This window comes from Grammomys surdaster, unplaced genomic scaffold, assembly GCF_004785775.1.
Source record: "Grammomys surdaster isolate TR1022 unplaced genomic scaffold, NIH_TR_1.0 126066, whole genome shotgun sequence".
NCBI lineage: Eukaryota > Metazoa > Chordata > Mammalia > Rodentia > Muridae > Grammomys > Grammomys surdaster.
Genome location: NW_021620876.1, coordinates 5,208,297 through 5,221,044, shown reverse-complemented (window position 1 = coordinate 5,221,044; position 12,748 = coordinate 5,208,297). Strand labels below are relative to the sequence as shown.

General features: G+C 37.9%; 1 protein-coding gene across 1 annotated transcript in view; it reads left to right on the top strand.

Moving 5' to 3' along the window:
- Myh15 (myosin heavy chain 15) overlaps positions 1 to 12,748 on the top strand; it is a 138,908-nt gene that overhangs the window by 15,710 nt on the left and 110,450 nt on the right. Inside the window, exons 5-9 of the mRNA XM_028755586.1 lie at positions 616 to 643; positions 1,523 to 1,616; positions 4,626 to 4,718; positions 7,010 to 7,073; positions 7,165 to 7,260. Of these exons, the coding sequence (XP_028611419.1) occupies positions 616 to 643; positions 1,523 to 1,616; positions 4,626 to 4,718; positions 7,010 to 7,073; positions 7,165 to 7,260 (375 nt within the window). The remainder of the gene's footprint in view (positions 1 to 615; positions 644 to 1,522; positions 1,617 to 4,625; positions 4,719 to 7,009; positions 7,074 to 7,164; positions 7,261 to 12,748) is intronic.

Genomic DNA, 12,748 nt, shown 5'->3' with positions numbered 1-12,748 from the left:
AGTAGATGCCCTACAAAATGAAAAGGGAGAATCTCTAATCTAAGTTTTCTCCATGTCACTGAAGGACACTTAGGTATTGTGACAGGGCATGGCCTCACAGCTGCCTGTCTCTGGAAACCTCTGTTTTCTTCCAGATAAAATACAGGCAACATAGTATGGGCCTCCTATGGTTACAGGGACAATTAGCTTGTACTTCAGAATGAAAGAATGCATTTGTAGTGCTGGGGCTGGAGGCTGGCCCAGATAATGCCCCCCTGCAGATGTATGCTCTCATTACACCAAGCATCTGCTATACTGTCTGACACAGAAGCTATTCTGTAACTGTTACTATGTGATGATTCTTAAAAGGCTGAAATTGTCAACCATTAGTTAGTTACTTGTTATATTTAGAGCAAGGAAATAGGCCTAGAATTAATATGTTCATGTGACTAGTAAAAATAGGGGTATGTTTTATACTGTATTTTTTTTAAAATGAGAGGTTTGCAAGTGTAGATAAAACAGATCCATCTCCCTTTTTCTAAGTTGAAACTGTTACTAAGAAAATTGTTAATAAATTTATGCCAGTACATAAGCACCAAGCATAAGATCATCCCAGCATTTTCCTCTTTTTTGTAGATGGAGAGAACCAGTCCATACTCTTCACGTAAGTGTTTCATTTTTCTTTTTGCCCTATGTGAAGTTTCACCGGAAATGGATACTTATATTTCACTGAGAGTAAAATTTAAGTTTGTCAAATTTTACTAGTTTAATCTTTAGATACAAAATGCATTTCAGGTAGGCAAATATACTCTGTGCATAGCCATACTACTTTGGAGAGTTCTGCAAATATGATTTAAGGAAGTCTGCTTCCATCATTTAAAGAGACTCCTTAAAAACTGTATTGTACAAGCTAGTTTAGTTCCTTCTCAGGAAGAGCCCTTCAGCCTCAGCAAATAATCAACTTCAATGGTCTCTATGTTCACTAGTTAAGCTGAGAGGCTGAATGTCCATAGAGTATGTCCATGAACTAGGTAACTTTCTTCTTTGAGTAGCCATGGCACAATACATGTAGTAATACATAATGCATCTTTGAAAGATAACAAAAGAGGGTGAAGAAGCCTTCAGGATACCTTACTGAGGGTTCATGTTGATGGAAAGAACACCAAGTGGGCTTGTTACTGTGAGCAGGTAACTGAGACTCAAGGGGTAGTGAGATGTTGTGTTATTGACTTTCTGTTGTTTTCTGTTATTTTAAAGGGAATTCTAGGATTTTGGAGCCCTAGAGCTAAGGGGCTAGTTCAAATTCAAATCTATGCTCTTTTCAAATAGCAATTACTGGCTTCTGAATTTCATGTACCTAAAGGTAGGCTTGAGAAAATGTAGTTAATTATCGAAGGGAAAGGAGAAAACTAAGGCACAACTTCTTGATGAAATGATTGGCAAGTTGTTTCCTAAGGAAAGAGGCTGGCTATGTTCAGAATTAGCTAATGTTCATTACATTGATCATCAGAAGCAGTTAACTGTTTTCAATTTCAAATCACAGAGGAGAATCTGGCTCTGGAAAGACGGTGAACACCAAACTGATCATTCAGTATTTTGCCACTATGGCAGCTCTAAATGAGCCCAAGAAAAAGTTGGTAAGTGTCCATAAAACCATGAAAGGTGAGGTGGCCTCATCTACTGAGACATGGAAACTCTTCTCTGACCAGTATAGGGAATAGGAGGAAGAGGAAAGAACCATAAAACAATTAGCCAAACTGTAATAATTATTTTTCTCATTCTGTGACAAAATATCTGATCCCACAATTTAGTAAAGGAAAGTTTTTTTTTCCTGGCATACCATTTGAGAAGATATGCATTTCAGCATGATCTAGAAGTGGTGGAGCAGGACCAGGAGCAGGGGGCTGGCTAGTCACATTGTATTATTGTAGCCACACTCAGGTAGCAGGAAACCAACAGGAACTGGAGCTGAGATGAGGCTATAAAATATTAAGGTCGGCCAATAGTGGCTCAGGTTGATCAGGAAAGCTCCACCTCCTGAAGGGTTCACAGCTACCCAAAATAATGTTACTAGCTTAGGATCAAGTTTTAAATACACAAGCCTATGGACATATTTCACATTTACACTACCACAAAAATATGGAAATCCAGAGCCAGAATCTGCCTGAGAGTATCAAAAGAGGATTCTAAATCAAACTAAAAGCATGTATTACAAATTTTTTCAGTTGCTTCAAAGAACAATTTCTGGCTGAGTCTCATTTGGTTTGCCCCTCTGGTCAATATGCCTTCAGGATCCAAACCTTCTTACACCAAGGGACCATAGCCTCTAATGTCTTCTTCTGATATTTCTAAATCTCTTAAGCTATGGTGTTATATTAGATTCACACACACACACACACACACACCACATGCACACACCATACACACAATCTATCTATCTATCTATCTATCTATCTATCTATCTATCTATCTATCTATCTATAAAAGATGGCTTTCTTTGCCAAAACTCCTTTATCAGATCCCAAGTGCCCAATTAAAAATCTTCAATTTTAACCATGCAACATTGTCTCTAAACTTTACCTTCTCTATTAAATTAATTTAGCTGGAGTCTCTTAATTTCATTTTTTTGTTTTGTTTCTGTGATAAAAGTACCCAGACTAAAGTAACTTAGGGATGAAAGAATTTGGCTCAAAATTCTAGGTTGTGGTTATTTCAAGGAAGTCATGGTGCCAGGCACTTGAAATAGCTAGCCACATGGCTTTCTTATTTTAGTCACATGACATCCATAGTCAAGAAAACAATGAGTTAATATATGCATGCTAATGCTCTGCTCACTCCCACCTTTTCCTGCAGTGCAGGATCCATCCCATGAAATGGTGCTACTCATATGCAGGGTGGGTCTTCCCACATTAATAAACCCACTCAAGAAAAATCAGACTAAGCTAGACACACATTGAGACTCTCTTTCCAGGTAATCCTGTGTCCTGCCCAGCAGAGCATTAAACAGTGGTCTGGGGAGGTCACCTGAAAGAGAAGATGGGGAAAAACAGGCGAACGCAAGAAATGACGATCTGTCTATAGTCTGATCAGATCGCAATTTTTACTTTTTCACACACAGATTATATACACAAAAAGGCAGGATGTGGGGAAGGGGATGACTCAGGAGTGTAGGTGTTCAGGGAGAGTACAGTTATCTTCCAGAACAGAGTGTCAGCTGGGTGAAGGTTCAGGGGACAGATCACTATGACTTCGCCTATGATTCACTTGTCCTTATCTAAGTTGGTACTATCCACCAAGGCTACCTATCTACAAGGTCTATGTATTCAGCCTGGCAATTTTGCACCAAAGCTGCTTGCTTACAATAGTTTCTAGGCATTTGTTTCAGTGTTTTTCCACAGAGACCCAAGACTTTGTGTTAGCAGGCATGTATGTCGGGCCTATTGCTGATTTTAGGCATATGGCTGATTTTAGGCCTTCAGTGTATAAGCAGGGCTGCCCCTGACAATCCTGGTTTGTATCAGATTCACAATTAAAATCAGTCATCACACTTGGTAATTTTAACTACAGCTTTAGTTGTGAAGTGGGTTTTTATAACAATTTGGAAATAATTACACCAAATTAAAAAAAAAACCTAGGTAGTGTTGAGTGGTTCTCAGAACCATTTATTACTGGGCTGAAACATTTCACATCAGTCCATGTCTGATATTGTCATTTTGTGTTTTCAGTCCAATGATATATATCACCTGCTGATCTTGCTGTCACAAGTAAGAACTATACAAAAGTATAGACCCACCTTGTTCACATTTTAAACTTCAAAAGATTTCTTTTCCCATCACAACATTCTTGAATTTGATTGATGTCCATCAAGTATCCTTAAAATCTGATGTCTCCTACATAAAACTTTATTTCAGTGGGCATCTTAGTTTTGTTGTTGTTTGGTGTGGATTAGTTGGTTTTATCTTGACATTGGGTCCTTGCTTGTATAGCCTTTTATAATTCTTTGGGAGACAATAGATATATATTATTCAAAGGGAAATAGTATTTATACATAGGATATTCTTGAACATCATAAATATGTAATTAATTCCATAAGACAGGTCTTTGAGAATGAATTTATAAAACTCCACAGCTCTGAATTGACGTGGAACTAGCTGGTTTTTCAGAGTCATTTTTCAGAGTCATTCTGTATGGACAACCCATATTACTGAATATGCAAAATCCAAATTCAAGATCAGTATTATTACTAGTCACAGCTTGTTTTGAAACTCAGATTACCTAGAACTAGTGTAAGGATAATATAAATTAACCATGGCAAGAAACTGAATTATTATTCTAAAACAAATTTCTAGGTTTGTTTTCTGTTCATTAATAAAAATTTTCATTATTCACTTGGACTCAAACAAAAACAATACTAATTAATGCCCACCTAAATAATTTCTTTGTAGACAATATATGAAACTATGATCTTTCATCCTTCCTTTTTTATAAATCTCAGGTCCCAAAGTAGTGTTTTATAATCTCACTTGGAATCTATAAGGGACTAGTTACTATGGCAAGGATGGGGCTGGATATGCATTTGGAGGCTTTGTTTCAGTATAGAATCCTGGTGAACATAATCAGCTATGCTTCTTTTCCATGAATTTTAGGGAACTTTAGAAGATCAAATTATACAAATACATCCTATCTTGGAAGCATTTGGAAATGCCAAAACTCTGAGAAATGATAACTCTTCTCGTTTTGTAAGTACCACGATAGCACCTCAGAATCTACAACTTTTAGGCTATCATAGAATTCATGTCTGAGCACATTGGTGACAAAATTCTAGAAGGTTTTTGATTAAATCCTATCATATTGTTACATTACTCAAAAATGTCTTACCAGTTGGAGCTAAGGCAAAACTGCCTTTGTCGGAATGTAGGAATTTATTTTGGAAGTAGGGAAGCTCATCTAGTGAATTATAATAGTGTTTTATACATTTTACATATTTGAAATTGTTTCTTCTTTATTTCTTGTGTCCTGAAGTCAATTTTGTAGCCACTTCCTAATTCTGTTAATTATTCTTTCTGCTCTTGTTTATGGACTCTTCTTTCATATTTAATTTTAACAACAGTTTTTTTTAATTGGACAAGGTGTTCCAATGTGTTTTTGATAACTATAAATCCCACAATGGGGAACAACATTTGGATTTAAAAATCAAGTCTCATAAATCCATTTTGTGCCAAGAATGAGTGGAAGGAATCCATTGTATAAGTTAAGGAAAACTGAAGGAAGCTTCATCTTTGACTATCTAAACATAATTAAAAAATAGACTAAAGTAGATTTAAAATAGACTAAAAATAGGCTAATTACCTAGTTTCTGACCAAAGTCTAGTAATAACACATTTGTGTTTATATTTATTCCTACACACTTGCACATTAAATAATTGCTATTTCAAAGATTTGCTTAAAATATTAGTGCATGTTTTATGAAATATAAAAGACAGAAATATAGAATAGAGAAGAAAAAATAAAAGCAAAGAGTAAAGGCTTGGGAGATAGTTAAATGGTAGGTAGTTTCCTGACATGTACAAGATCTTAAGATGAATCCTGGGGTGGGGAGAGAGAGAGGGAGAGAGAGAAGAAGAAGAAGAAGAAGAAGAAGAAGAAGAAGAAGAAGAAGAAGAAGAAGAAGAAGAAAGAGAGAGAGAGAGAGAGAGAGAGAGTGAATTAAATAACATAAAAGAATGAGAAGGGTAAAAGTGGGGGAGGAAATTAAGGAATGAACAAGAAACAGATGAAGAAAGAAAACTAGGATAAAGTTGGAAGGATGGATAGGAAGAAGCAGAGAAAAAGAAAAGATTTTGTAAAGTGGGAGGAAAAAGACAAAATGACATTCAATAAAAATTAAGAGATCAGATAAGTTTTAAATATTAATACTAGGTGCATCCATATTTACTTCTACATATATGTGTGCATAAAGGCATGTGGGCCATGGTCTGTGTAGCTGACAGTGTGCTAGCTAGCTCAGTCCCCTGTTGTAGCCAGTCTTCCCCACTGGAATGATGGTTGGCTGTGGTGCCTTCCTGGCATGGGAGGACCTCAGCCAACCTTCAATTTTTACTCTCACCTTCTCATCCCATAAAACATGGCTTCTATTGTACCTGGCATTGAGTCATGATATTGGCAGCATTGGACAGCCTTTATGCCTTGATAGATTCTTCTTTTATGCCTTAATAAAGAAAGAAGAGCCCCTAGCCTTTATGTCTAACTCCCTTTTCTCTTACTTCCTAAACTACAGCAAAAGTGGCTCTTAGTTTGGAACAAAAATACTCCGAAATGTTCCTCTGGAATACTTTATAAGGATCAGGACCATGTGCTTTTGTTTTTGTTATTGGTGGTGGTGGTTTTTGTTTGTTTGTTTGCTTGCTTGTTTGTTGTTTTTCTTTTAAATAAGGTGTCTTTAATTTTAGGAGTTTCCTAGATTGTGGCAGTCAGTGAATACTGAATGAGTGACTGTGCATACTGAGAAGACATTACTTTTTTTCTTTTCAAATAAGAGCACTGAAGCTCTCATACAGTCTACAGTGCACATAAAAATATACAGGCAGAAACTAGGAGACTAGCAATCAGGGCTACTGCAGTCTTGCTACTCAATTGTAGTTCCCTCTGGGCCAGAGATTCTTTACCTTTCTAATGATGCAATACTTTAATACAGTTCCCCATATTGTGGTGAGTCCAATCTATAAAATTATTATTTTTTGTTGCTGCTTCATAACTGTAATTTTGCTACTGTTATGAATCATAATGTAAATACCTGATATGCAGGATATCTGATATACAACCTCCATGAAAAGGCTGTTGAACTATAAAAGGGGTCACTACCCACAGGTTGAGAACTGATGCCCTAGACATTATCTGATCTATCTCATCTCATAACACATTTTGCATTTTATTTTTCAATCTTTGGAGGATGTGGTCACTTTGAGGATTATGCACATAATGAGGCCTTTGCAACTGCTCAGCAGGAAACCTGTGTTCTGTTTTTACTTAGGGAAAACTCATTCGGATACATTTTGGTGCAAGAGGGACACTGTCATTTGCAGATATCCAGATCTGTAAGTAGCCAATACACTATCTTGTTGCTTTTCTTCTAAGTTTTCTAAGTGTGTTGAAATATGAATCTTTATCCATTTTAAATCTTTTTAGATTTTCTTGAAAAATCTCGGGTAGTTTATCAGCAGCCTGGAGAGAGGAACTACCATATCTTTTACCAAATTCTGTCTGGAAAACAAGAACTTCAGAGTAAGTACTAGACTGATTTATTCTACCAAAAGGCAAACAGATCCCAGTGAATGAAGAATACTTTTTTTTTTGTAAGTCTCCTAGTACTTTTAGACTATGGTTTATTTATCCCACAACAGGGAATCTGAACACTTGTATAATCAATAGGACTAGAATAAATGGCAACATTGTTTTTTAATTTGAGATCAAAAGCAAGATAAGAACTTTTAGTGAATAAAATGATTTGGCAAGGTTAAGTGTCTGTGGGGGGTAGGGAGAGGGAAAGAGAGAGGGAGACAGGGATGAGGAGAGGGAGGGAGGAAGGGAGGAAGAGGGGAAAAGGAAGGAAATGGAAAGGGAGTGAAAGAGGGAAGGAAGGAGGAAGGGATGGGAGAAGGGAGGGAGAGAGATATAGTAGATAATTTAAGGCCTTTACTGTTTAGAGTTATGTTGATGTCATAGGTAAGAGAACAGAAGAGAGTCGCTGTTGTGTCCAGTGGAAATTTTATAAAGAAAGGGTACATGGTTTTGAATATGAAGACCACATAGAGTCAAGAATCAAAGATATTTTCTAAAACTATATATACAAGGTCAGGAGAGGTCAGATGAAGAGCAGGAAAAGTATAAAACCTCACTAGATTGGGAGATCTGCTTAGAGGAACACAGGGAAGTTATTGTGGTAATTCTGCACATCCAGAGGTGAGTATAAGGATGGGTGTGTTTGATGCTCAAGAGGGTAGATGGGATAGGACTGATTTTGTTGATGTCAGTGTGTAGAATGATTTAGCCTGTTATGGTGTTATGGAGGCATTAATATTAGAGAGGGGATTACAATAGTCCTAGGCTTAAAATGATAAGACTGTTACCCAAGATAGTGTCTATGGGAAGTGGAGAATGACTTCATGTTACATGGGTTTTTCTCACAAAAGACTGGTATGGCTGCTAAGCATCAGACAGAATTATTTAAGCTCCAGGGCTAAAGGGAACATAAGAGTCCTTGTCTTCTTTATCTTACATTCTGGACTGAAAGATTAACATCAATCAACATACAAAGAAATACATAATTGCAGACTATCGGTAGGTCTAAAAGTAAAGAACAGTGGAGGGTGAGAGAGTGAGATTTGGTGGATCTGTAGGCGATTGGCTAGATTTAGATGAAATAACCAAACAACTTGTCTCTGGGACGACACTACTTCTGCAGACACATAAATGACAGGGTGATTGAGTACCGCTTTCCAGGAACAGCATTCTCAAAGAAGGGAATGGTAAGTGCAAAGATCCTGAAGACTGACTCTGTACTGTTTATTACAAGAGGAAATGGCCAAGTGAGAGGCTGATATAAGGGGAGATTGTCAGGGCCTAGACTATGTGGCATTTATAGTTCATTTTATTGCTATTTTAAATGCTATGGGGAGTCATTATAAGGGAAGAATGACAAGCTATTCTTGTTGCCTTTGAGGAAAACATTGAGGACAGTCACGCACCCATAGCAATGATTATGTTTGAGGTAGCTGGTCCAGGTTGGCAAATTGATGGGAATAATTCCTCCATATTTGATCAGAATGGTATAAGCTTGGAAGTGTTTTGACTACTTAGTCTTTAGATCCTGTATGTTCACAATCTGGGAAAAGATGTGTGAACTAGACAATTACTTTCACCATGTGTTTGCTGGTGATGTGTAAGCAACAGCTCCTTGCGACAACTAAACCTAAAATGTGTGTGTGTGTGTGTGTGTGTGTGTTGTTATTGCTGTTGCTGCTACTAGAGTGCGTTGTTGTTGTTGTTGCTGCTGCTGCTGAGGATCAAATATGAGACCTCACATGTGCTAGGCAAGACGTGTACGACTAATGTCAATCCCTAGCTGTAAGAGACATGAAGTTCTGTCCAGCGACAGGCGTCTGACTCATTATGTCTAACAGGAAGCAGCTGAGGCCTCACAGGATATCCATTTTTAATAATGTGCAGAACCATTTCAGGGCATCCTGACAATTGATATAAAAAGAGAACATCTCAATACCTCTCCTAAATTATGGGAATTTGCTTGTGTTACAGAAAACTAAGCAGAAAAAAATCACAGCAGAGCCTCAAAGAACCTGGAAGTGAGGTGGTATATTAGCCCTGGGCAAGCTTCATCTGACTTCTACACATGATGGAGGCCCTTCTCCCCTGCTCCCAGTTGTATTTCTAGCACAAGTGTCTCATCAAGTTCTAATGGGTCATCAGAGCACTTGTATCACTTTGGGGAGCCTCCAAGGCTTTCCTGACTAACAACTCCCAAGGAGATATCCTAGCCTGGCCCTGGATTTCTCTTAATAATCTCTAGCTTCAGGAAACTGCTCTCTAGTCAAGCAAGGAAATTTTCTTTAAAATTCTTTTAAAGAAATTTCTTTTAAAAAGTTATAAACTGTGTTATTTTAAATTTTGTTATGAGATGGTGGGCTAAGAGATAGGAGGTTTTTATATATTTTATTCTCATAGCTTTTTTGTTTAGGTTACCCATTTCCCACTCTCTTCTTTCCCTGGTCCTCTCACACATTCCCACTTTCTACTCCCCCTGTATATTCCCTCTTTTCTTTTATATTACCAACACTCTATTATCCCTCTCCTTTAAACTATCCCCTCCCTATGTCCTCTTTCTATTTTCCTGACTTTGTCTATACTCCAATTTGAACATTCAAAGTTACTCATTCTCAGCTTGGATCCACCTAGGAGGAAGATCAAGCAACATTTGGTTTTCTGTGCCTGTGTTACCTGACCTAGTTCTATCCATTTATTTGAAAGTTTAATTTTTTAATTACAGATTCAATATCATTGTGATGTATGTAGCATTAATACAGCAACAATTAATACAAATGAGCAAGTATCTGTGCTGAAGGTTATTTGGTCCTTTGGTATATGCTCAGGTCTGAGAGTGATGGAGCTGAATCGTGTGGTAGTTCTACCTTTACCTTTATAACACTCTTTGTACTGACTTCCATAGTGTGTACTGGTTTGCACTCCCATCAGCAATGAATGAAGATCCCCTTTTCCCCACATCCTCACCAGCATATGCTAACATTTCCTTGATTATAGTCAGCCACTCTGACTACAGTAAGATTAATTCTCGAAGTTCTAATTTGCACCTTGTGATGTCTGAGAATAGTCTTAAAGTGGCCTTATGACTCTCTGAATTTCTTTGTTATGTTTTGTGATGGACCCCAAGCAAACTCTAATTCTACTTATTTGGGTCTTTTCTTTCCATATTTTAGTTAATTCAGCTAGGAATTTGCCAATCTTGCGTAACTTCTTAAAGAATCAATTCTTCATTTCATTGATCTTTTTTTTGGTATTACTTTTTATTTGTTTGGTTGTCTCAATTTCATTAATTTGTGCCCTGCTTTTGATTATCTCCTCTTCTGCTATTTTTGAATTTTATTGTTTGTTGCTTCACCAAACTCTTGAGCTATATCTCTATGTTATTTATTTGTGGTTTTGTATTTTTTTAATTTTATCTGTCTATCTATCTATCTATCTATCTATCTATCTATCTATCTATCTATCTACATCCCAAAAGCTGTTCCCTCCTATATCCCCTACCCCTTTCCTCTGAGAAAGTGGGCTCCCTGGGTTTCCTCCAACCTTGAGACATCAAGTCTCTGCAGTATTAGGCACATCCTTTCCCACTGGGGCCATACAAGGCAGTCCAGTTAGGGGAACAGATTCCAAAGACAGGCAATAGCTTCAGGGACCCTCTCCCACTCCAGTTTTTGAGGGAAGACATGAAGACGGAGCTACACATCTGCTACATATGTATCAGGGGCCTTTGTTCAGTCCATGTATGCTCTTTGGTTGGTGGCTCAGTCTCTGAGAACTCCTAGGGTTCCAGGTTTGTTTACTCTGTTGGTTTTTCTGTGAAGTTCCTATCTCCTTCAAGGGCTTCAGTTATTCTCACAACTCTTCCATGAGGGTCCCCGACCTCTGTCCAATGTTTGGCTGTGGGCATTTGTATCTGTCTTAGTCAGCCTCTGGGTAGAGCCTCTCAGAGAGTTATGCTAGGATCCTGTCTATAAGCATAGCAGAGTATCATTTAGAGTATCAGGAATTGGTGCTTGCCCATGGTAAGGGTCTTGAGTTGGGCTGGTTATTGATTGGCCATTTTTTTTCAGTTTCTGTTCCATCTTTGTCCTTATATTTCTTTTAGACAGGACAAAGTTTGGGTTGAAAGTTCTGTGAGAGGGTTTGTGTCATATGCCTCCACCAAGGGTACTGCCAGGGTATAGGAGTGACCTCTTCAGGTTCCGTATCCCCAGTGTTAGATGTGTCCGCTAAGGTTACCCACATTGGCCCCAGGGAACTGCTCCTCCATCTCAGGTCTTTGGAACTTCCTAGAGATTCTCCTATTTCCCCACACTCAGCTGCTGCAGATTTCCATTCATTCTACTGGCCCTCTGGCACTCTTTCTGTCTCTCCCCACATCTGATTCTCACACCCTATCTCTTCCTCCTCCCCACTCCCACTCAGTTCCCTCTCTCCCTCTGCCTTCTATGACTATTTTATTCCCCCTTCTAAATGAGATGCAACCATCCTTGCTTGAGCTTTCCTTCTTGTTTAGTTTCTTTGGGTTTGTGGGGTATATTATAGGTATCCTGAACTTTATGGCTAATATCCACTTATCAAGGGAGTACATACACTGCATGTCATTTTGGGTCTTGGTTACCTCACTCAGGATGATATTTTCTGGTTGATCCTTTTACCTGCAAAATTCATGATGTCCTTGTTTTTAGTAGTTGAATAATTAGTATTTCATTGTGTAAATAAACAACATTTTCTGTATTCATTCTTCGGTTTAGGGTCATCTGGGTTGATTTCAGTTTCTGGCTATTAGGAAGCTGCTATGAACATAGTGGAGCACATGTTTATGCAATATGGATGAGCATCTTTTGAGTATATGTGTAGGAGCAGTATAGCTGGGTCTTCAGGTAGAACTATTTCCAATTTTTTGAAAAACTACCAGATTAATTTCCAGAGTGGTTGTACCAGTTTGCAATCCCACCAACATTGGGTGAGTGTTTCCCTTGTTCCACATCCTCACCATCAAATGTTGTCTCTTGAGGTTTTTTTTTCTTAGCCATTCTGACTGCTGTATAATGGAATCTCAGAGTTGTTTTGATTTGCATTTCCCTGATGAAAAAGGATGTTGAAGATTTCTTTAAGTGGTTCTTGGCTATTTGAGATTCCTCTGTTGAGAATTTTTGTACCCTATTTTTAAATTGGGTAATTTGGTTTGCTGTAATATAACTTCTTAAGTTCTTTATATATTTTGGATATTAGCCTTCTGTCAGGTGTAGGGTTAGTGAAATCTTTTCCTAATCTCTAGGCTGCCGTTTTGTCCTATTGATAATGTCTTTTGCCTTATGGAAGCTTTTCAGTTTCATGAGGTCTAGTTTATCAATTGTTGATCTTAGAGTCTAAACCATAGGTGTTCTGTTCAGGAAATTGTCTCCTGTACCAGAGCATTTAAGTCTATTTC